Source organism: Manihot esculenta, chromosome 5 (assembly GCF_001659605.2).
Source record: "Manihot esculenta cultivar AM560-2 chromosome 5, M.esculenta_v8, whole genome shotgun sequence".
Taxonomy (NCBI): domain Eukaryota; kingdom Viridiplantae; phylum Streptophyta; class Magnoliopsida; order Malpighiales; family Euphorbiaceae; genus Manihot; species Manihot esculenta.
Window position 1 is genome coordinate 27,064,811 of NC_035165.2, and position 24,902 is coordinate 27,089,712.

The 24,902-nt window shown below is 32.9% G+C and overlaps 3 protein-coding genes and 1 long non-coding RNA gene across 6 annotated transcripts; 2 read left to right on the forward strand and 2 right to left on the reverse strand.

Moving 5' to 3' along the window:
• The first annotated feature begins 10,639 nt into the window (after positions 1 to 10,639).
• Positions 10,640 to 13,921, forward strand: LOC110615626 (tubby-like F-box protein 5). Of its 2 annotated transcripts, XM_043957153.1 has the most exons (6): positions 10,641 to 11,064; positions 11,328 to 11,703; positions 11,796 to 12,174; positions 12,297 to 12,384; positions 12,856 to 12,988; positions 13,064 to 13,921. In XM_043957153.1, exons 3-6 carry the CDS (start codon positions 11,818 to 11,820, stop codon positions 13,731 to 13,733), a joined length of 1,248 nt encoding a protein of 415 aa, XP_043813088.1. In that variant the 5' UTR covers positions 10,641 to 11,064; positions 11,328 to 11,703; positions 11,796 to 11,817; the 3' UTR covers positions 13,734 to 13,921. The 2 variants fall into 2 exon arrangements, with proteins under 2 accessions (XP_021613297.1, XP_043813088.1); XM_021757605.2 differs by lacking the exon at positions 11,328 to 11,703 and having other exon boundaries at positions 10,640 to 10,859.
• Positions 13,922 to 14,001: 80 nt separating this feature from the next.
• On the reverse strand, positions 14,002 to 16,004 carry LOC110615625 (proteoglycan 4). The gene has a single exon (XM_021757603.2). It carries the CDS (start codon positions 15,875 to 15,877, stop codon positions 14,219 to 14,221), a length of 1,659 nt encoding a protein of 552 aa, XP_021613295.1. The 5' UTR covers positions 15,878 to 16,004; the 3' UTR covers positions 14,002 to 14,218.
• A 543-nt stretch (positions 16,005 to 16,547) lies between these two features.
• Positions 16,548 to 18,705, forward strand: LOC110615292. Its single transcript, XR_006350889.1, has 2 exons — positions 16,548 to 16,712; positions 18,343 to 18,705. It is a non-coding gene; the product is annotated as an uncharacterized LOC110615292 (long non-coding RNA).
• A 588-nt stretch (positions 18,706 to 19,293) lies between these two features.
• Positions 19,294 to 23,463, reverse strand: LOC110615291 (protein NUCLEAR FUSION DEFECTIVE 5, mitochondrial). 2 transcript variants are annotated; one of them, XM_021757095.2, is made up of 3 exons: positions 23,311 to 23,463; positions 21,912 to 23,110; positions 19,294 to 20,783 (listed from the first exon to the last, which is right to left on the reverse strand). In XM_021757095.2, exons 2-3 carry the CDS (start codon positions 23,034 to 23,036, stop codon positions 19,743 to 19,745), a joined length of 2,166 nt encoding a protein of 721 aa, XP_021612787.1. In that variant the 5' UTR covers positions 23,037 to 23,110; positions 23,311 to 23,463; the 3' UTR covers positions 19,294 to 19,742. The 2 variants fall into 2 exon arrangements, with proteins under 2 accessions (XP_021612787.1, XP_021612788.1); XM_021757096.2 differs by having other exon boundaries at positions 21,912 to 23,072; positions 23,311 to 23,445.
• Between the last annotated feature and the right edge of the window lie 1,439 nt (positions 23,464 to 24,902).

Consider the following 24,902-nt stretch of genomic DNA (forward strand, 5'->3'; position numbering starts at 1 on the left):
ACTGTACCGGGCTAGTAGCTCGTTATCTTACTTTATCCGTATTTCTATACTTAGGCTGTTTTATGTGTGCAGCTTGTGAACTTTACTGAGCTGGCAATTCGTTAACTTTACTTGTATTTCTATACTTAGACTATTTTTATGTGTATAGTCTGTGAACTTCACCGAGCTGACAACTCGTTAATCTTGTTTTACCTGTATGACGTCTTTCCTGTTGTGTTATTTTTCCTATTTATTGAATGCCTTAGCGTTTTTTGTCTTTTGTTTTCTTGAATCCTTTATCTAAGCTGGGTTTAGTTTTCTTACAGCTCCCTATTTTAGTGTGCACTACCCTTTAGCTAGCTGAGCTATTTAATTTTCATATGGTCCTGCCTTCAAGTTTAGGTTTTTTTTTTTTATGATTTTTTCTATCATTCGCGTGCTTATTTATGGAGTTTAGTAATAAGACTTATTTTTGCTTTGATTTTGCTTTGATTTTGCTTGCCTTTGGGCCTTAAGGGCACTGAGCTCATTTTCGAGGCTATCGTGGTGCTTTGGCTCTGTGAGCCTTAAATTAGCTTTTCGGCGAGCAGTATTGTTTCATGAAGTGGGTATTAGGATGTCTTAAGTTAATTTTACTATATGCCGACCTCAATCTTATTTTCCTGCAGTCCGAGCCCTTTGGCGAGGTCGGAGCTAGGTTTTCTACTTATATTCCCGTAATCTACGCCCTTTGGTGAGGTCAAATTCAGGTTTTTCACTCGTGTTTTTGTGATTCGAGCCTTCGTGTGAGGTCGGAGTCAGGTTCTTGCCTATATTCCTGTATAATCCGAGCTCTTTTTGTAAGGTTGGAGTCGGGTTTTTATTTGTTTATTGAGTCTTATATGTACCGAGACCCTTTCTTAAGTCGGCAGTGTATTTCTCAGTTTGTTTTCTTTAGACTTATAGCCTTGCTGATATTGGGCCTTCATTATTGGTCTTTATTCTCCCAACCGATTTTGTGGTGCCTACAGTCATGCTCCGAGACTAGTCACCTACCTTATTGGGGTTTTCATCACCTTGACCAGTTTTATGGCGTCGACGGTCTTATTTTCGAGATCGGTCGCCTACTACATTGAGAATTTCGTTTCCCCTTATTTCTTGAGAGTATTACATGTCAAGAGGATCTCATTCTTGCCAAAAATAGAGAGTTGTCTAAAGTGATTTTTAAGGACGACTCTCTTACAATGATTGAAGCTTGCAAGGGTTTGACACCACCGATTTCAATACAAGATGTGATTGCAGATTCATGTGATCTAGTTAAAGCTTTTTAAGTGGTTGTCTTTTCTTGTTGGTTAACAGATCTTATAATCAAGCTACTCACTGTCTTAGAAAAAAGTTCATTAGTAATAATATGTTCAGATGTAATTTTTTTCTCAAATGAATTTTGTATTTTCCTTACCACCTTAATGGCCTTTAATATATCATGCCTTTGACAATATATATATACTGGATGATTTAACAAATAAAAAAAAAAAAAAAGCATAGGACATATGTATAGGGGATCCCTGCAGCTTCAATGTCCCGGCGAATTTGAGCCTTTGTCTCAAATGCAGATTCTGCATGAACATGATCCGTAATCATTCCCAAATTTTGAAGGGAAGAACCTCTGAATAATTCAAAGAGTATTATATCAAATTCAGTTTCTAGTAAAATGTCAAAGCTTCAGTTTTACATTTATAAAATCATGATTTGTATTTAATAGAAAAAGACACCCCACCAAACCACCAAAGCTTGTAGATGCAGGCATGTCTATTTGGACAATTGAAGTGGGCCTTCTTAGCATGGACGACACGTGGTTATAAGTTCAGGACTCGGCTCATTGATAAACTGGGGCAGACAGGTCAAGGGTTTGGAAGGATTGATGGATTCTAAATGTTAAAAGAGTAGTTAAAAGTCCAAACGTAAGATTTGATCTCCCTTTGCATCATCAACTTAAAATCTAAACATATAAATTTTTTCATAAAAAAATTATATGAGATCATATTTTAAGGAGATTTAATAGAAATTTTAATTCTTATATATTGTATTAAGGCATATCAAACATAACATAGAGATGAAGAGGGAATACTTTGGATGTCTATGAGCTAGGGATCTTAGTTGCTAGTTAGGCCAAGTACTTTATTCAGCATTATGGTGATTCTTAGTGGATATTTTGGTGAGGAATTAATATTTCAAGGGTCTTGGCATGCTATTAAATGAAAAGAGTAGAATATTACCAGTCTGTTGCTACAAATTATTAGAATTCTTTCACCAATCATTCTCCGTCAATTGATAAATACTCATATTTTTATTCGAAAGGGTTGTGTTGAAGAATTTCCTCAGGCTCCGTCCTTGGTACACGGTTCTCAACATTCAATCTTAAGAAAAAAAATTTATAAAATAAAGAAAAAATTATCAGTGATTTATCGGAGATGTCTTGGTAATCTTCGATATTTAAGTGAAATTTAAAATTTTTATAATAAAATTTTAATAATAAAAAATAGTGAGAAAAATCATGGAGAAGAGAAGAAGAAAAAAAAGCTGAGGAAAAAAAAAAAAAAAGAGAAGAGAGGAGGATCTCTTATCAAAATCTCGTGGACTTGGCTAAAAGGGGTCCCTTATACCTTACCTAATTTGCTTTATGTGGAGAGGTAAAATATGTTTTGGTATATTTATTGGTGGGATATTTTTTAGTTAAAATATGATAGTTATAATTACACATTTTATTTCATGTAATTTTTTAATTTTTAATATATTTTAAAAAATATATTTGTTTATGTTTAATGTTTATTTAATTGAATTTCGAATAAAAATAAAATATATGAGATTATATTATTATGCAAAAAAAATTATAATGAGGTTATAATTGTAAATTGTTATCACATTTCAATATTTTCAAATGTCTCTGTTTTATATTCTTATCATAATTAGATAATGATTAGAGCTTTTGAAACTGTTACCTATTTTGTTTTTTCTTTCTAAAGAAAATAACTATTCTCATAAGTTGAGATATATGAGATCTCTAAGTGGATTCAACTAATCCGTTTGAGAAATTTATATGAAAAATAACATGTCTATAGATTATTTAAGTGATGGTTATGTAAGCGATACTTTGACTTGAAATCAATAAATAATTTTATATAGAAATTTTTATATTTTAATTCATCTTACATGTTACTTGATTTCTGAATAATAGTGATTAATCAGATATATTGGGAATTGTATGAAGGTATTTATGTGATTGAAATAGAATTTATCACCCTATGTTAAATTAAGTAATGTTCCATTTGTTCTATACTAACATTAATAATGAAATCTTTGTGTAAGATGGAATGAAATAAACAAATAATATTTAGAATTTCATTCAATCGATCAATGGCTAATATATGAAATTTAATATGATTTAACATTATAAACACATTCTATGTATTAAATATGAAATCAGGACATTTTTTATGAATGAATATTAATTATACTGAGAAACCATACACCAAAAATTTGAGTAAAACCACTTTTAACATTTTGAATATATATTTGGATAGTTTTGATATGTTATTAGACAATACTTTTGACCTTCAAATTAATTAATTAGTTAATTATATTTGTTGTCAACATATTTAGAATCTAATGGACTATACATATAAAGAATTGCATGAGAAAATAAAATGAGAAGTTAAATCAAGTAGGCTTTGATTTCATATAAATTGACATTAGGATAAAATTATAATTTAAAAAAATTATAATTTTGATCTAATTAATTAATAGAAACTTAATTAAAATCGTCTAAAATTTATATGGTTTGTTTGTTAAAGTTATGGACTATAATTATAATTTATTTATTTATTTAAACTGAAACTCTAGAGTTTTAGTATAAAAAGATATTTTATGAGAGTTCATGATTTCTGTGTAAAAATGCTTTTGAGAACCTTGAGAATTTGTAGGAAAGAGAGAGAGAGTTGCTAATCAAAACCTCTTCTATATTCAAATGTTTAAGAAGATTATAAGGTATTTTTATCGCCATTATATATGGATATCATTAAAAATCGAATATTTGAATGGTTTGTAGTCTGTGATAACCTAACCGGAACGAACTATTTTGTATTTTGCTAAAAAAAATATTTATTTTCTTTTTAAAATTATTATTTTTACATCTAAACATGTTTATGTTAATAAAAAATTTTATTTTTATTTTTCTATTTCTTGAGTTGATTTCAATCGAAGCTCAATAAAATAATATTATAATTTTTACATATTATTGTCCTGAAATAAGTGAAAGGAGAAGCAATAGAGCAATCCGGACTCATGCTCAAATTAATTTTACTTTAATAGAGATGAAAGAGATGAAGAAGAGGAAGGAAAATAAAGAACATATTATAAAAGAAGTTGAAGTATCCATTAGATAGTGGAATAAAGTGGAGTACATTTGTTAAATTTTCATAAGTTATCCATCATAAGTCTTGGTAGGATTACTTGTGAAATGAGTATTGTCCGATACATTTCCTTACATACCCATAATTAATGCTTAACTGTTGAAAAGCAGTAAGCATTTGCTATTCTAAAACCTTGCTTATTGGTCAACATGGACTAAATTTGGGGGAAAAACATTTATTTCTTTAATGGTTGTGTTGTTCTCTGTTGATTGACGGACTTCTCACAACCTAGATCAGGTTTTGGAAAAGGATACGAGTTTAGAACTCATCAGACCACACGTAAATAGATTAACTCGATATAGCGCGAATCAGATCTACGATATGAAGTGGATCGAACTGATCATGTACGCGGGTCTATTCGAGAAAAGTCTAACCCGGTGATGTAATAGAAGATAAGGAAAGCAAATCCAGTCACCTCGCAGTTCTGTCAGCACGCACGCCGGGAGAAATTAAATGGATGTCTGGTATGAAAGAGTGTTCTGACTTATCCGTACGTACGAACTTGATTGACAGAGACAAGTGACACTCTAGCAGTGTGCCAATTATGCGTCATAAAAAGAAAAAAAATAAAAGAAAAAAAAGTGATCTTTTCTAGCCAAATTTACGGTAAAACTTTATTTTTTGGATTTTTGAACATTATTCTCTTTAGTAGTTTATTGTCTCCTTTTTCTATTGAATCAATGAAAGTAAACTTCCGTTTATAAATTAGAAAATAAATTGCAGAAATAATTTTCAGGGGAAAAACGCACATACTCTTTTCTGAAGCTTCTCTTTCTAATGGGATTGAACATTTAAAGATGTTGTAATGAGATTAAGCTCTTCTGAAACAGTGAAAATTAATCGTTAATCAACTGCAAATGGAAAAAAAAAAAAAATTGTAAGAGAAAAATCAACTCTCCAACTCTATAGAAGAAGCTTGTGGCAGACAACATTAGAAAACCGCTGATGGAGCTTGATCTAATCATGGGTGTTTATTCCTAGAGTATGAGAAGACATCATGGAAATTTTCAAAAAAATAAATTATTAAATAATTTTTCTATTAATATTAATTGTTTAATATTTATTATTTAATAAAAATTTATTACATTCTTCTATTTTATAAAAATATCTATTAATTAATTTTTATATTATAAATCTTTTAAATTTTTCTATAATATTTTAACCGTTGAATTAATTAACAAATTTAATGTATTTTTAAAATTAAGACAACAATAATTTTTTTAATACAGTTTCTTAAAAAAAATGAGTGTATCACACTTTTTTTTTAAGAAATTATATTTCCGAAAAATATACCATTAGTTTATGGGATAAATTATTATCAAATTTTATATTTTATTAAAATTAATTATTTAATATTTATTTTTTAGAAAAAGTTCATGCATTTATACTTAATACAACTAAAATTAACAAAAAAATATTAATCAACCTGTTAGTAATTTAACTAGGTAATTATTGGGTATTTAGGCCAGAAAAATTGGATCTTACCCCATATCTAATTGAAACCCAAGTCCTATAAGAACTCAAAATGGGCTATACTGGACTTCAAAAATTCATGAAAATTTGTTTTTCAAGCCGGAAAAGAAAAGAAAAGAAAAGAAAAGAAAAGAAAAACGGTTGATGAGACCCAGTTAGTTAGCATAATGAAAGAGTGACAAACAATGAGTGAACAGAATCATAAGAAGATCATCTGGTGGGCTCAAATCAATGAAGACTGAAGAGAAAAGGCAGAACCACTTCTTGAGCAAAAGCTGCAAAAACAATCCATCATAAAGTGGAAACATATACAAAGCTTTGCTTTCTCTACACTTATAGATCATCAGTCTCATGCATTAGCAATTATTATCGATCCATTACTCCTTACGTCTTATAATTTTTTTTATTTTTTTTTAAAATATCTCAAAATTATTATTAATTTTTTTTATTTATATTTAAAAAATAAAGTGAATAAAAATTATAAGACAAATGAAGTAATATTAAAATTTTTAAACCACATTTATATTTTTAATTTTTATAAAGAATTATGTGTGGACTGTCAATATTATTACCAATCTTCACGAGTAATCGATTGCACACTTAACTTGAATCTTTATGACAACTCAAAAAGGATTGGACCCATCTGCTTGTGTTTTATAATTGAAGCCCTAGCTATTGTAGCAAATGGATGGAGCTAGTCTAACTCCGCTTCTAAAAGCACTTTGTAAGAGATAGATTGTCCATTCAAGATAAAGCATGTTTGTTTAGGTCTTATTTACTTTAAATGGCTTAATATTGATATAAATGCATAATATTAAATACATAAATACTTGTATTTTTTAAAATCCCACATATTTAGAATAAGTTTACAATTCAGCTCATAAAAAATTAATAAAAAATTTATACCACATAATTAATATTTATTTTAGAAGACGCAAACTTTTAAAAAATAATTTAACTAGATTAGTTAAGTGAAAATAACTTTTTATATAGAAACAAAAATAAAATTTTAACCTCTCAAAAAATCAAATAAAATAGTTAATCAAACAAGTAGAATTTAATTGTAACGACCCGAAAATCGGACCGCTACCGGCGCTAGGATCCAGGTTGACTTAAGGTCGCCGGGATCCGTAGCAAGCCTGCTATATTATCTGAGTACCTGTAAAATTCCATACATGATCATACATTTTCTGTACAAATATAAAACTTTGCTCTGTATCAATGTTCAACCTATACATGCATTGAAAGTAGAATTTCGATGTCGGACTCTAACTGGGTATTACATTAATACTTATTAAAAATTTAAAATTTCAGAATGGAGTTATTCTCAATTAAATAAAGTCTTACCTTTAATTGATACGGCACAATACACACTCTCATGCTTGAAACTGTACATCTAAAACAGGAGCTTTGCACAACTGGCTATTTACATTATGGTTTAATATTGAAACAAGAGTTGAAGAAATTTGTAAAAAGAAAGAAGAAGCTGGATCCCACTAAATAGAATCCAGATTTTAATACATAGCTTGATGTAAAAATCAAGCATTATTAGTAGGTAGGGAAAGGACTGAGTAGCTAGACACAAGTAAAATTAAGCAAATCTAGCTGGGCAAACAGGCAGTGCCTCCAAAATATGGTATCAAATTCATCAATCAATCAAATCAATAAGAGTTGAGTGCACAAGCTTATCCATGAAGAATATGCCAATCCCCATTGTCTTTCTGTCTTTGTCCTCTTTAAAAAATTATACCCATTTTGCAAAGCTTCCAATTACAAACCAGCTTGATGCAACCATGCATGTGTGAGTGATTTACATTAGCCCACTCACTGCTGCCTCTAGGGCTTCTCTCTGCTATTTCATGTCCATGGTTTTGAAGTAGAGAATCTAAAGGCCTTTGGAATGACATGCACCTAAATTTGTTGGTTGTTTCTTTTTGAGATTATTATAAGATTGGTAGTATTGTTCTGTTTTATGTGGCATAATAAGCAAGTTGTTATGTTACTTTACAATGCTTATGGAGAACCTCCCTTATCTTTCAAGTTCTAACTAGAAAACTGATTTGATTTGATGTGCTCTCTTGCTAATTTTAGCAACAAAAATTTACTATTTAGTTTTAATATTATAAAAAAACTAATTAATTAATTATTCAATTTTAAAAAATATATTAAAACGCTCATAATATTTTATTTTTTTAATCAACGTTCATAATATTTTAAAAATTTTACTAATTAATCATTCTGTTAATTTTAATTATTAAGTGTTTATTTAGTTTTTATAATTTTAAAAAATTCATTAGTTAGATCTCTCGGTCTCCTAAAAAGTTTATTGATTAGTTCATTCATATTGAGATCATTTTAGACTTTTTATAATATTTTATCGTCAAAATTAACGAAAACACTAATTAGTAGATGTTTTAAAATATTAAAAATATAAAAAAATTAATTAATGAGTTTCTCCATACTATAGGAACCGAATAATAATTTTTACTTTTAACAATTAACCTAATCTTATTTTAGTTTTGCAAGACTCCATTCCATAGCATTTTTTATTCATGTAATTCAATAAAGGTTTTTTTTTTAACACTTTTGTGAAAATTGTGAGTCAATTAATTATTTTATGCTATTAATATCTCTAAAATATTTTTAAAATAATAAATAAATTTAAATTTAACGGTGTTAGTGTGCCATCAAGTATTTTTCATTACTATTCTTTCAGTCATATTCGATCAATTAAACCCTCCAAACTGAATAAAATAAAATAAAATATTACTTACGGATAATAAAAGATTCTCATTACAAAATTTTAACTCATTTTAATGACATCCACACTTTGGCTTGAATACGACAATAACAGAATTTTGATGGTTCTTTTTCTTATACATCCTTCTCAATCTCGCCACTTCAAAGATTAACTAAAAGATGAAGATGATGTCATTTTTGCTGTTTGAAAGATGGAAATTGTGAGAGCGATAGTGATAGAGAGTTTGAGAACAAGGAGGAGAGATTGATTAATGTCTTATTTTATCAACTCATTTGTTAACGACTATCCTAATCATGTGAGCATGCGATACTAAAGCGGGCATTTTTAATAGAAAAATATATTTATTTATTATTTTAAAAGTTTTTCGAAGCTTTAATAGTTAAAATAATTGATTAAGCCTTATTTAACTATAAATTTTCAAAAGCATATGGATTTCATGTATATAAGATATTTCACTTTGATGATATGACATTCAGAGAAAATAGAGTTTAATATTGATAAATAAGTTATGTCCTAAGAGAAGGATGTCCCTCTTCTTTTATCCTTTTATCCTTTTTTTTTCTTTCTGACCAGTGGTGTCTAATGGCCTTTCTGCTACAGGGACGTCTGTCTCTATCGTTCAGCTCCATACGTACAGTGGTGTCAGTTTCCATTACTCATGTCAGGTGATCATTTAATTCTCTTCAGGGTCCCGTCACGGAGCTAGCTTCAACATTACGGACTTGGATTCGGATCTTAGATCAGCCATGGAAGGAAAAAGACCCGGCGGTTATCACACTTTATGGTTACTAAATAATTTTTACTTTTTTACTCAAATATATTTAATTTAATTAATTAATTGAACTTTGTCCAACTTTATTGACATTGTGATTTTTTTTTAATAGGAGAGGACTATGATGGTAAATATAATATTTTTTAAATTTAATTAAATATTTTATCGTTGAATTAAATATTATTTTATTTATAATAGACCTTTTAAATATTAAAAATTTGATATTTTTTTATTTAAAATGGGATATTTTTAACTATAGTCAAGAAAGAAATAATGTAAAATATTTAAACTTTTAGATTTGATAGACCTTTTATTTATAATTATTAATCCCCACTTGGATTTATTATTGAATCAATCGGATGATTTAACTAAGAATAATTTCATAAACTAAGATTCCTGAAGAATATATATATCCGTTTGTAGGATAAGTGACACCACTCATGGATCAAATCACGTTCTCTAATATCTAACAGGATTTTCTTTTCTTTTTCCCCTCGAATCAATAATGTTTGTAATAATTTAATTTATTTTTTTTCCTAGTTTTATTATTTAAAATAAAAAAAATCACTTTTCTATTTAATATATTTGTTAATTTTTTTAAAAATAAATATTAAATGTGATTATATAAATTCATTTTTTCGTAAATCTAGCATCTTAATTTCCTTCCCATCTTAAATTTTTATAAAATTTTAATAAATTATTTTAAATTTTTTATTTTTTAAAATAAAAATTAAAAATTAGGAGAATAAAATCTGAAATTTCTCAAATTTACTCAAATAAACTTAGTATTAGGCTAAGTCTGTGACAATAATTTATTTTAAATTTAATCATCAAATTACATAATTATAATGGAATGATTTTGTTATAGATCGAGTATTAAAAAAAAATTAATTATTTAGTTTATTCTAAGAAAAAAATTTAATTAGTATTATTAAATTAATAAATAATTAATTGCATCCTTCTAATTGGAAGAAGTTATTTAGGTAGGTTCAATCTCAATAGAGAAAAATCATAGTTACAAACAACTACAAGACTGTCAAAAGGAAAAAAACAACTACAAGTAGATCACCGATCAGCGTCCAAACTGCAACGGGAGGCTGCCACGTGTTAACGGATGTCATGATTTCCATCTAAGCAAGAAGCACGCAAGAGCACCCCACGAAATTAACGGACAAAAGCTAAAAGGGAAAATATTGGTTCAATAAGAGGGAAAGATGAGAACTTGGGATCCGAGAAAGACCATTGTGTGGCTCAGGCTCTGGCTCTGCATAGAGGAGGAGAAAGCTCAGTCTCAGGCTCAAGCTGGTGGCGTAGCAAAGGTAAGCGGAAGCAACCACCACCCCCCGCCACCACCTCGTCTTCCACTGTTCAGAATATTACCGCCATTTTCTTCTCTTCACTCTGTCTCGGTTGCTCGCATTTAGAGGTGCTCCTGAATTTCAAACTCCTTCTCTCGATCCCCAATTCTTATTACTTCCACGGATAATTTCGTAGTTTCCAAGGAGTTTGTCTCGCAATTGATGCGTGCATGAATCTACCTCTGATTTTTGGTTTCTTATAATCTGCTCTCACATATTGCTGCTCGCCTACTGGATCTGGAGTTTTTCAAACTTTCAGAGACCTTTTTGAAGGTATTCCTTGTTCCTGCATTCTCTTACAGCGCCCTTTTCTCCTCTCTTTCTGTGCTTCCTCTTCTTCTTCTGTCTCCTTAGCACTGCAATGTTTTTGTTTGCCCTCTTAAAGCCAGTTTAGAATCGTTGAATTTTTGTTAGCATCAATCAATCCTTTACACAGAATGCGATTCATCTTAAATTCGCAGCATTTGCAACGAGCTGTATATTCTTTAGTTAGACGCCAGGTCTTTGATATTATTATTCTAACAATTGTCTTCTAGATGTGATCACCGGTCTGTTGTTCATATGGGCTCTGGTAGCAGGCGATTCCTTGCAACTCCCATGAACGAGATATTATTTTCCTTGTTATATATAATTTGGGATGAATGTGTTTTAAGGCCAGTAAGGTTTTTGGAGGAATAAAGAACGCCAAAACCCTCACTTTTGGTTTATCCACCCATTAAATTGATGGGTTTGAGAGGTTAGGATATGATGGACAGTGGAAGTTAAGGAAGATGAGTATGATTGTATTAAGGAATTTTCATTTGGAGACCCAGAGTTTTGTTAAAATTATAAGTCCCCGCGTTTTAATCCGAAGCTAGTTTGAGAAAAAAAAAATCTGTTTGATATACTGTACTACATCAGATTTACATTTAGGTATTTGAAACATTCAGAAAAAATTTCAACAACATTGTGAATTTTTTTCCACCTTGTAATCTCATTACTTCATTTTTCCGTTTGCTCTGCAGTCAAAACATTTACTTGATTGAGATGTCATTGAAGGGCTTTGTGCGCGAGTTTAGGGAGATAAGAGAGGATATTAGCACCTTATCAATTGGAAAATTACATACAAAGGGAATGGGCCGCCGTGGGCGAGCACATATAGCTCCTGAAGGTGGGTCTGAATTGCCATTTGAAGTGAGTGGTCAGAGTCCATGGGCAAACTTGCCCCCAGAATTGCTCCATGACATAATTAGGCGTGTTGAGGCTAAAGAGACCTCATGGCCTGCCCGGAGGGATGTTGTTGCTTGTGCTTCTGTTTGTAAATCCTGGAGGGAGATCACGAAAGGAATTGTTAAGACCCCCGAGCAATGTGGCTACCTTACTTTCCCAATCTCAATAAAGCAGGTTTTATTTTATTTATTTTTATTTTTTGACTCCCCTTTGAAATGATATCTTAATGGTAGTCTGTTTTCACCACCTGTTTAGCTGCTAATATATATGCATCTTTTTCTCTGGTTCTGTTTCAGCCGGGGCCAAGAGATGTTCCTATTCAGTGTTTTATTAGGCGGGAAAGGGCAACTTCAACGTATCTGTTGTATCTTGGCTTGAGCCCTGGTAAACATCTCTACTCTTTTCATCAAACAAGGGTGTACAGAATTTGGGGAATGGTTTAATACTTGGTATCTGGTTTATGAACTTCGAAATGAAAAGTAGAGTTATCACTGTGCAGTTCTATAATAATAGGAATTTTGATGTTTTACAATGTTGTTGCCACTTTTATTCTGTGCATTACTTTGCAAAGCTCACCTAAGAAAAGAGGCGGTAGCTTGATTATTGGTGGTATTTTCTGGACCTTAGCTAAATGAAATTGCATTAGTTCAGATGTAACATTTTGCTGTACCATTTTATTGTCGGATTCAAAATTTTAAAGTGGTGCCTTCAGACTTTTTTGAATTTCATGAACCTGATATTGGATTTGTATTTGTTTATTCCAGATTTTTTCAACCTTTATATATTTCTTTTAGTTTTAGACTTAAATAAACTACGTAATTCAGCTGTTAATAATATGATGTTATTGAATTGCAGCTCTGTCTGGCGATATGAGTAAACTGTTATTAGCAGCAAAGAAAGTTAGACGGGCAACGAGTACCAATTTTCGAATATCCTTAGTTGGAAGTGATTTCTGTCAAACAAGCAATACCTATGTTGGAAAACTGAAGTATGTTATCTGGCATTCCTATACTTATATTACTGCATTCTTTTTGCATGCAACTGAGTGTCAAACTCTGAACAGGTCTAATTTTCTCGGAACCAAATTCACTATTTATGATAGTCAGCCTCCACATCCAGCAATGCAATCCAACTGTAAGCCACATAGAAAAATCCATTCAGTTCAAGTTTCTGTGTTGGTACCTGCTAGAATCTACAATGTTGCCACCGTTTCTTATGAGCTCAATATCCTCCGAACCAGAGGCCCAAGGAGAATGCAGTGCACCATGCACTCAATTCCCATATCTTCAATTGAAGTAGGGGGAACTACCCCTACTCCAACAGAATTCATAAGCTCTAGCGATGAGCAAATCCCTCCATCATCCATTTCAAAATCAAAGAAGTCGCTCATCGGATGCAGCTCAACTAGCCTTGATGGGTCAAACGAACAAATTTGCATCAGAAAAGATCCCTTGGTCTTGAAAAATAAAGCACCAAGATGGCACGAGCAACTGCAGTGCTGGTGTCTGAATTTCAAAGGACGGGTCACAGTGGCCTCTGTTAAGAATTTCCAACTGGTGGCAGCTGTTGAGCTTGGCCAAAATGTGCCACCAGAAGAACAGGAAAAAGTTATTCTACAATTTGGAAAGATTGGGAAAGACATCTTCACCATGGACTATCGCTACCCACTGTCTGCATTCCAAGCCTTTGCAATATGCTTGAGCAGCTTTGACACTAAACCTGCCTGTGAATGACTATACTAATTTACCATCTTGGGTCAAAGTCCCAATAGTCGTCCCTAAAATTTTGTTGTATATACTTTTCTTTGAAGGAAACACTTTAAGAATTGGCTTTTGTCATCATTTCTGCTAGTACATGCATGTCGCATCTACACAAGTTTTCAAGTCTATTTATTTTAATAAATTGAATTTCCAGACCAGAATCTACATTGCAGAGAATTTTACTTTCATCTTAGATGCATTCCTTGAAGTCAAGTGTGCAGTACAATGCACTAAACATTCATTATCATAACATGCTGAAGTATTATTATTTGTAAAAAGCATGGTTGCAAGTTTGCAACCAAAAATTACAGAAGGAAAATAGAAAAGACGGGTCATAAAAGCATGATTTTCTGGATGCATATCGCATCCTTATTATCAATTTTGTGAATCTTTATTGCCTTGTACACAATAACTGTGTTTCTGCAGTGGATGGACGCTTGAGATTGTGATTTGATAGCTCAAAGAACACCCAAGTCTTTGTCTTTACCCATCTCTGCACAGTTATAGCGGCAACCATGTCTTCGAGGCTTTTCAGGATTATCAGGATCCGAGTCACTTGGTTCCAAGAAAAGCCCTCTTAGGCATCTTCGTCTTATTGTGGGTTCGTAAGTAAGCTTCTGAGCAGGGGTGATATTGAACTCAGCCTTGTGTGTCTCCATAGTCTCTGGTTTAGCATTTGGATTGATGGGTTCTGCTAGATTCTGGGAGAGAACCAGCTGAACGCCAGGATTTCTCTCGTTCACTGAACTTTCAAATAGCATTGAGTTATTGATACTCTGTGTATTGCTGTTGACATATGCCTTCTTAACCGGCTCTTCTCTGGCAGGAGTTTTTGACCTTCCTTTTGTGCTTTCATCTCCATCGGTGGTTGCTCCGGTGCTATCATCTGGGTTGAGTTTATAACCCCGGTGAATGTGCAAGGACCCATCCTTTCTTGCTGGTTCTGAACCCACATGCATAGATGCCCCTCTGTTTTCACCAGCTATTGTCACAATGCTAACTGGTTTTTCATCCCCTGGATACTTTAGTTGTCCTACTCCCAGCTTATGAACGAACTTGAAAATATCGTCTCTGATATCTTTTTGAAATGAAACTTGTTCTCCATTGGCCATGCCAGGCTTTTGATGAGATTCAGTTAATTTGTTCCTGCCCTTTGGTTGAGTTGAGCTCACAGTTTTGATATGTTCGCCACTGGAGCTGATGCTCGTTGTCTTCTTATCTTCCCTCTCTTGCTTCTTCTTTTCAGAATGAAATTCCGCAATCATCAGCTGCTCTTTGGGTTGTGCTCCGATCCCAAGTATTGAGCTCTTCAATGATTCTTCTTTAGTTGGAGCATTTGTCTCTCTTTTCAGCAATTCAACTTCTTTGCCTTCTTTGGTTTCCTTCGTTGCTTGTGACAATAATTCTACAGGCTTTGATTCTTGTTGAGAGGCTGATAATGGGGGTTGAGTAGATACGGCTCGAGGCTGCAGGGTCTCCTGTACAGTGGGTTGTGGTTTCTTTGGTGGAGATGGCGGCTGAGGAACTGGTGGCCGCACTTGAGTAGCCCCCCTAGATGGAGAGGAGGGTTGTGAGGATGTTTGGCCTGCAAATCGCGGGGCAAAAAGAGATGGCTGTGGGACTGTTTGTACAGTTGGTTGGGGCTGAGAAGAGGTTCGAGTTGGAGATGGTGGCACAGATGCAGCTCTTGGCTGTGGAGCTACACGAGATGGTGATTGGGTTTGAGTGGCAGCACGACCTTCACTTGCTGAACGAGACGGCGATGCTGGCTGCGAAGCAACCCGAGATGGTGATGGAGGCACAGAGGCACCTCGTGTTTGAGTTCTCGCACGAGAAGGCGAAGCTGGCAACTGGGATTCAATGGTTGAACGAGCTGGTGATGGTGGCCGAGTTTCAGCTCTTTGTGGTGCCTGAGGCTGAGACTGAACAGGCAATACTGAGGCTATCCCTGCAGGTCGAAATGGGGGACGTTGAACAGGAAAGGTGGCTGCCGGCTGCGCAGGAGCTTGAATTATTTCAACTGGAGGACGAGCAGGTTGGGGTTCAACAGCAGGACGAGCAGTGGTAGCTGATAGCCAAGGCAATCGAAAGCGACCGAACGGCCTCTGGTCTGCCATAGATTATGAAGGAAAACTAAAATCAAGTATAACAAAGAAAGGGATGACGATCGTTGAAGTTGTTTTGCTCAATTTTTATCGGAAGAAACGATATTAATAAGTTCGAATTTGATACCTTGGAAAGCTTACGAAACTTTACTATTGCTTTCTTCAAATTTACAATCTCCACTTTTAGCTGTTTGCCTCTTTAAAGGGCAAGCCTTTCAAGAAAAAAAATTGGATTCTTTAGACAGATTTTACTTGGCTGTGAGGTCTAGCATCTCAACTTTTAGTTGTCTACTCTTCACACTTGGACTTTCAATTTCATCTTTGTTACCGATACTTTGCCTGAATCTCAGCTAATACGCACGTATACGACTCCATGCACGTGAAATATTTGCAGTCAACTAATCCAGATTACTTATGCTCAACCCAAAAACTTACCCTTTTGTTTGGATCCTTAATTGTATAAGGGAAATCTATAGAAATTAAGGAAGAAAAATTGAGAGAAAAAAAAAAAAATTTAAGAAGGTGCATGAGAAGCAACGTGCATGAGAAGGTGAAAATCTAAGAAATATTCCCTTTTTTTACATGATATTGCAGGCATTGAAGAAAAGAACTCAAAGAAACATAATCACATAAAGCAAAGGATTACCAGACAACACAATCTCTTGTTTTCTTGTTGGTGAGCGTTGGGACTGTTATAGAAATGTTCAGACTCAGAATTCCAAAGCATTTACACAGAGAGAATTAACGTATGAAATTTTCATGTTGATTATTGTTTAGGATGCCAAGAGAAGGGACTCAAGATTTTAGCATGCAGAGAAGAAACTGAGTCTATGATGCTGTCAAGAATGTAGGTATTCTGCAATATTTCAGAAATGAAATTATTAAATATTTTAATTTCATCTTTATATTTGTTCAAAATATTTAATTTTTTTGTCTAAATTAATTTAAAAAATAACTTTCTCTTTATAAGAATTCTTTTTCATATTTTAAAAATTTTATTAATAGACTCCATATATAAATTTATTAATATATTTTGTTTTTAAATTAAAATTAAAAAATAAAAGTAAAATATTTTACTAAAAAATATTTTTTTAAAAAAATGATTTCCATGAAAAATATTTTTCAAATTCAATCTATTTTTCACAAGGGTCTAATTTAATATTATTAGTAGAAAGCTTTAAAATTCCATCAATCTTTTTATTTCTTATTATAAACATATCAATAACATCCTCAACTATTACAGATAATTTATACAGATAATTTTTTTTTTCCATAAATTTATATAGATATTTTACAAATGCATTGCTTACCAACTAATCTATAAGGAATTTTTTTACAAATTATTAAACCCTAATCATGAAATTTAAAATTCTAACGTCAAAGGGATTTTTTTTTAAGGAGTATTAGTAAAATAATAATAATTTTAATAAATTAAAATGCTAATAAATATGGAATTTTTATGGAAAAATCATGTAAAAGAATTAAATATAATTTAAAATATTTGCCATGGTTAATGTTTTTATGATATATAACATTTTAACTCTCCATAAAATCATAACCATTGATTTTCAGATAATCTCAACCCTTGAAACCTTGGTATAAATTCATTTCTGCTCTAACTTCTCCTTATGCTTTTCCTTCCAATCCACGATGAAATTGAAACCTCATTTCCTGAATTTGCATCATAAGCCAGGCCCTCAATCGTCTAGGTTCATCGATCTTTTCTTCCTTTAGTTTCATTGAGACCTCCATTTTCCTTCCTGGCGTGTCTCCATTTAGTCGATACCTGTAATATCCTTCACTACTTAGTTTTGTTTTGTAAACTCTCAGCAAGGTTAGCATATTTGCTTGATTTATGTTTGCTATAGCTAATTTTATCACTTTCTACCTTGAAACCCTTACCGATTAAAACAATTATTTTAAGCTTAATATTCGAATTTTAGTGACTTTTTCATCCTAGGGCAAAGTTGAAGATCTAAAAGTGACTCTGTCCTTAATTTGATTTTAATTATAGCATATTCTAGATGGTTTACTTGCTAGAAGAATAAATAAAGTAATTTCTTAACATATGTTTTTGCAGCAGGGAAAAATAGAGGATTTTAATTTTGAGATTTTCAGGCAATAATTGAGAAAGTTATAACTCTAGCCTATTAAATAGATACAAAGTGAATAAAAGTCTTTTTTTATATATATAATACTTGCACATCCTTTATTCTATATTCTATGAAGCAAAAGGCATTTGAGTTTTAGTTCAGGCAAGTTATTGAGAATACTTGCCCTTTATTAAGTTTTAGAGCAGAATTTCCTCACTGCTTTGCTTTTGCCTGACAACCAAATAGCTTTTTTTAGATAAAATTTTATATAAAAGTTCAGGTAAATACAGAATATCTTTCAGAATCACAACAGATTGTAATATTAGAATTAAAGTATCTTATAAATTCACTGACAGATTGTAATTTGATAAATTGTGATACAAGATTTGTTTTGGGCAGAAGCAAGGGCAAACAAGAAATGGGGTCAATTGGGTTGTTGGACATGAGTAAGATGGTCAATTCACACAGCAAATTGTTGAAGAGAAGAAGACAAAAAGGGACAAGGAGGGGCATGAACGACGCCGCTTTATACAAAGGATACGGGAAGAACAAAAAGACGAAGAGAGGCCATAGAAAGAAGGTAAGGAAGGCAAAATGCAAGGGCAAATAAGTAAAAACCCATTTCTAAAATTGAATTGAAAGTTACTATAGCTTATACTATGTGAGGCTCCTCCCTTTATTGTAGATATATTAATTAGATATATACTATAACGCAATAGAGAATAGAGATGAAGATACATTATTTCATTAAAGAATCTTGAAGGAGTCTTCAACAGTCTCTTGGACTCCTAATAACTGCTTCTAACTAAATTTTCTTGGACAAAAAAAAAAATCAATCTTCTGAAAATTACATAATTGGCACTCTAACAAGCCTCTCCAATCAACATCTTGCCCTAGAGTGAATTTCTCTTGGCTGTTTTTCAACTTGTCCACCTATGACTGCTTATTAGGGCTCAACAAGAGAATCCAACAATCTTTAAGAAATCTGAGATTTCCTGAGGTTAGTTTACACTCAACAATGGAACATAGAAATAAACAACAAAGAAAGCTGGTAAAATGTAATGAACTGAAGTGGCTGAATGAGTTTGTGATAGGAGAATACTGTTAAAGATTTAATAAATGTCTCTATCGGAAAGCAACCAGGTCCAAGAATTAATATTCTCCAAAATTGCATTACATTAAGACTTGTTTGTTTAACAAGAAAATTTTTTCATAAATTGATTAATGAAAAAAATTCTTCTCGTCCAAGCAAAAATAAGTGCAAGTACATGTCATAATATGACCACATATGTCATTGCTTGCAAGTCTAAGATGACAACCCCAGGAAAACATAAGATCAAATAAAGGAAAATATGAGGCTCTGTGCTTCAAATCTGTGAGTGCGCCTGTTTGTATGAATCATGTGCACGATAAATGAAGGGAGTTGGGGATTCCAACATACTGATACAAATTATGCTCAAAACCAACAAATTATGCTCAAAACCATGTGCTCAACTAATTCCCAATAAAACAACATAGCTTTTTCAACCAATTATTATAAAGGGTCATTGAATCTTCAATAGAACAAGTTAATGCCTTATGACAACATGCCCGTAAAACTCATGGCAAAATTTACTTGTGAGGCTTGATATGGTAAGGCAGAGAAGACGTTATCTCTAGCTCTTTTGTCAATCACCTTCCACCTATGAAGTATATTCAAGTCTGTAGACAAATACCAAACCAGTTTTCTTGATTCTCTCTGGCAACCAAAGCATTAAAAGATCGCTGAGCTCTAATGTTGTATGTCACTTGCGGCCACCAAAAGCTCGGGATGCCATTAATGCCACCTTTAGATGCTCTGATGCAGTAAAGCCCTGAGACTCCATCAGCCCATGGATCCTATGAGCATCCTGGACAAAACTTCCCGCAATAAGCCCATTTATAACCCTCTCAAAATCATCTGATCCTAATTGCTCCTTCTTAGATTCCAGAACACCTAGGGCTTGAAGAGCCTTTTTCTCCATTCCAGCTCTTGCGTACATATCACAAAGGCTTACATGAATCTTAAACGGAGGAGCTTCACCCTGCTCAGAAATCTTATTCAGTAGTTCCTCGGCCTCATTAACCAACTGCAATTTACCCAACCAATCAACAAGAACAGCGCAAGTAGCAGGTCCTGGCTCAAACCCATTATTCTCAAGCTGCAACAAAAGGTCTAAGGCCTTATCCAACAAATTCTTCTTCTCATAAGCTTCAATCATGATAGCAGTGCACCTGTCATCAGGCTTATGTCCAACTTTTATCATATAGTTAAAATTGTTCCTTGCCTGATCAGGATCACCTGCTCGTCCATGTGCTTCGACAAGCAATGTACAAGTCTCCAAACTTGGCTGGAAACCAGCAAACTGCATGGTGGTTGCAATTCGACCAGCTCCACTAACATCGCCATGTTGTGCAAATGAGCGAAGGAATGCCATGTAAATCTCCTCTGTAGGCTTCACGTCTCTTGCCTCCATCTCTCTCATCAATGACTCACCCACCTTGGGTTGGCCAGCATTAATATATGCCATGATCATTGAATTGTAGACCTTCGCGTCCAGTTGGAAACCAAAGCTCCTCAGGCTTTCAAATACTTCTTTAGCACGGTCCAGATAGCCTGCCTTGCTGTACATGTGCACTAAAACTTTGGATATTATCATATCAGGTAGAATACCAACTTCATTCATTTTCTTAAGAATCCTCTCAGCATCTTCTAAGCGATTCTCATTAGCATGGGAATCAATGAGCACAGAGTAGTCACGAATATTTGGTTGGTAAGATTTTTCACTCAACAAAATTTCAGCTACCTACAAATAAAATAATCAACAGCAACCATATTAAGAGAGTGTTCAGCAATATTAAAAAGGAACGGAAAAAAAAAAAAAGAATCCCATTTAGTATCAGTAGCTTCAGCAGGAATAGTGCTATATTAGCAGACTGCAAATATGCCATTTGTTTAATCACATATGTAGTCCTGTTCCTTGCAATTATGAGAACCAAAAAATCAGAGTGCTATTTTTCTACTCATACAAACACCAATACAATATTATAAAAAAAGATATATTAATAAACCAAGCAAAGAAGAATTTTATAATAAAAAGAAAAGTTATAAACCTTACAAGAAATATAGGAAGAAGACCCCAGTAAATAAGACACAGAATAAAAGATCATTTAAAGATTTAACAGATAGAGCAATAGCTGAGATTATTATAGCAGGTTTTACGGGACAGTTAAAAGGTTGGTGGGATTACCACTTAACTGATCAAGAACAGTTAGACATATTAAATTCAATTCAGGTAAACGGTGAAGGAGAACCAATATTAAATGAATTTAGGGAAACTATTCAAGATGCAGTATCAACATTAATTTTAACTATTTCATTACATTTTATAGGAGATCCGTCCCATTTAAAAGATAAAAATGCTGAATTATTGAGTAACTTAAAATATAAAAAATTAAGTGATTTTCAGTATTATAAAACAACATTTTTTACTAGATTAATGTTAAGGGAAAATTCGAACCAAGATTTTTGGAAGGAAAAGTTTTTAGCTGGACTTCATATATATATATATGAAAAGCCAAGTTTCTAGGAAACTCTCTTAAACAGAAATAATGCAGGGAAAAAAGCCAGCAAAACCTTCATCCTCAAGTAGTATAAAAACAATAAAGTTAAAGCACTATACCCTAACGATAGCCATGCTTATGGGGAAGAGAGTTGGGAATACCAATTTTTTTGGAAAATCGTACAAGCAAGGAGTAAATATGAACATTGTCTATTCCACAGAATTATACCAGGCTCTAATTAAAAGAAGAAGAAGATAACCAATTCCATTGTTATCAAGATAATACATCCAATAGTATGTTTTTAACAAAAAAAGAATAAATTATTTATCCAAGAATTAAAAAAAGAAAAAGAATATGGACTGGTGTTTTACCTTGAAATATAAAGATGTATTCTTTTCTTTCAACTTATCAAGCAAAGTCACCCAATCAATCCTGCTTGGTTGTAGAAGCTCAGCCCATTCGGCCAACAATGGGGAAGGGTCATCCTCCTCTCTTAGTGAAAGAATTTTCTCAGTAACCAGTTTACTTCTACCATGTATAGGCTTAGGTTCCTGAGGCCAAATAATCTCTCCTGTCTCATGGATCTTATCAGCAACTTCAGCCCACTTTGGATCAGAAAGATCAAGTCCGTAAATTTTGTATCTTATCTTTCCATGCCTCTTAGGAAGGGATATCAACTTTGGTTTATCATCACCCATGATAGCCATTTCACTGACGGTCTCAGCAGTCTTGCCATCTGTTTCCTCTTTTTCTTGCACTTTTTCTTCTTCTCTAAGCTTCTCTAAACTTGCATAAAACTCACTTTCTTCCATTTTTTCACGAGCCCATTTGAATCTGAGCTCCCTCAGCATGTCCCCACGTATGCCAATCTCGCCAGCAAACCTGCACATTTCCTTTACCTCCTCAGACTGCAAGAACCCCTTCATCTTTTCCTTCTTCCTTTCTTTGTCCATATCCTCCAACACTGAGTTACTCACTTCCCACACTGTTTTCCACAAATCCTCACTGAAATCCTGTGATGGGATGGCCATTGTCGCACCAAGCATCTGCTCTAGGCTACTCTTTTCCATTTCGGACACGACTTTGCCAACTATAATTAAGAGCATACTGTCAATTGTCTGTTTATTACAATCTGTGTACACTTCAGATAACTTCCCACGCATTATCCACACAAATCGTGATAAGAACTCATTCATGGTTCCATCGTCCTCCTCAGAATCATTAAAATTGAATTTTGGCTTAAAACTCAATTCGCTTAGCGTAGTTTGCTGAGCAAAATGCAAGCATCTCTTGAAGAAAAAAAAATGTTCTGACAATTTAGGGTTATGGGGAAAAGTTCGGTCAACAATGCTTGAGGGAGAAATCATACGAGTGGAAGAGGCTGAAATAGCACAGAAATCTCTGCTAATACAGTATGGGTACATATACAGCAATCTCCCATTGAACCTTGATAAAGAGGTGATACTTCGTCTACTAACTAACTGCTTCAAGTTCATGTCGCGAATAGATCCAAAACCAAAAATCTGCACTGTCTAAAACGCCAAGACAGCTCAATCAAGAGTTCAACTATCTGAAATAAGGAGGGGGGGGGGAGGCAAGAAAGAATGATGTTAAATTGCTAAGCAATGAAATTCTATCCTCTAATTGATTCGCATGTTCAGATTTTCGGGATGAAAATGAGAAACTAATATAGCAATTTGTATTAAGAAGTTAGACAGAACTCCATTGAACTTAAGAGGCAAAACAGAGAAGAAAATGTTGAGGCATCACCTGAATGATGGAGACCCAATAACCGGAGTTGTTGCGGCAAGCGGTGAACGACGACCGGCGTGGAGAGTAAGTGTGGAGTATGAAGTCTGTCTAAGCTACTCGAGCGAACAGAGCTAGGGCTCCCAGTCATTACCAGCGTAGGAGAAACCATTTTCTCTTTTGAAAAGCCAATTGGGCTTTATCTTTAGGCCCAACGAATTACGGAATGGCCCATAGCCTTTAATTTATTATTTATCAATGAGAATTATGAAAAAGAGAAATTTTTTTCTTTAGAAATTAAGAAAAAACCGACTATCTTTCATTGCCCACTTTATATAATAATAATTTAATAGTTTTTAAATAAATATCTACACTATCTTTTTTTTTTTTGAAAGATTATTGATGTTACCTGCCTTCATCGTATGGGTTTGGACTTAGTTCAACTTTAGAAAAATTAAAAAAGTCGAGAAATTGATATTCATAATTCATAGGCTAAATTAAGAGATTTAACTCAAAAATATGAAAGTAAACTATTTAATTTTTAATATAAATTATTAAAAAATTTAGCTTAAGAATTTTGATATTTATTAAAATTAAATTGAATTAATACTTTATAATATAAAGTGTGGTTTTTCGCGCATAGTAAATTTAAAATTAATTTAAATAAATTGAATTACATATTTGTCCTCTAATTCATTCATATTTTTTATTCTTTTTTTTTTCTATTCTTTTTCACTAATGCAGTGAATTTAGTGATAAATTTCCTTTCTTGTTTTGCTTGGTTCATCAAAACAGCATCGTATTTATCATCCTTCTAAAATCCATTCATTGCTCTCTTTCTTCCTTCTCTTAGTTAGACATTCTTAGTTAGACATACCCTCTTTAGTTGTGTTCCTTTCATGTTTCATTTTTATTATTTGCAAAATGATAATTTGAGATCCGTTGGAGTAAGAAAATATGGACATGTTGATAACAGTTTGATTCATGGAACAGTTAACGATCAGTTGAGAGTTATTAGGACTGAACTTTAATTCGAGGAGGTTGAGATTTTGGGATGAATGAGATATAGACCATATTAAGATATTTTGACAGATATCTTATCGAATTAGATGGCGATATGTGGTGACATGTGTTAAGCATCTCATTAATAGTAGACAGTCGGCTAATAAATGCTAAACCGCTTAGTCTATACCATATCCATCACGTACATTATATCTGTCAACCCTACCACACACACGTAATTATAACCTTAGAAAGGTCCTATGTGCATTAAAGAGGTCTGCCTATTTATTCTAAGCGTTAGTAAGGTCGGTTTGCTTGTTCTAGATATTGATAAGGTTATAGATATTAGAAGTCTAATTTTTATATTTCACAGATCAAATCTTCTATTGTCCAGTTAGACCGAATGACTTAGTACAAGAAATTTTTTTATTATCTTGTACACGTGTCACAATTTCAATAAGACTCATCATTATTATGTTATCACAAACTATTTCTAAATTTGTTGATTCTATCTCTTCTTTTCTTTCTTCAATTAGTTTTGCATAGTCATTTTCATCACAATTTCGTAATTGTTAGTTTTTATTTTATAGAAAGTGATAAAAGGAAAATTT

Coding starts and splice junctions, on each gene's coding strand:
- LOC110615291 (XM_021757095.2), bottom strand. CDS start 23,036: ATGAACTTGAAGCAGTTAGTTAGTAGACGAAGTATCACCTCTTTATCA. Junction 20,784..21,911: donor ATACATCTTTATATTTCAAG/GTAAAACACCAG, acceptor TTTTATTTGTAG/GTAGCTGAAATTTTGTTGAG.
- LOC110615626 (XM_021757605.2), top strand. CDS start 11,818: ATGTCATTGAAGGGCTTTGTGCGCGAGTTTAGGGAGATAAGAGAGGAT. Junction 12,175..12,296: donor TCCCAATCTCAATAAAGCAG/GTTTTATTTTAT, acceptor GTTCTGTTTCAG/CCGGGGCCAAGAGATGTTCC. Junction 12,989..13,063: donor ACCTATGTTGGAAAACTGAA/GTATGTTATCTG, acceptor AACTCTGAACAG/GTCTAATTTTCTCGGAACCA.
- LOC110615625 (XM_021757603.2), bottom strand. CDS start 15,877: ATGGCAGACCAGAGGCCGTTCGGTCGCTTTCGATTGCCTTGGCTATCA.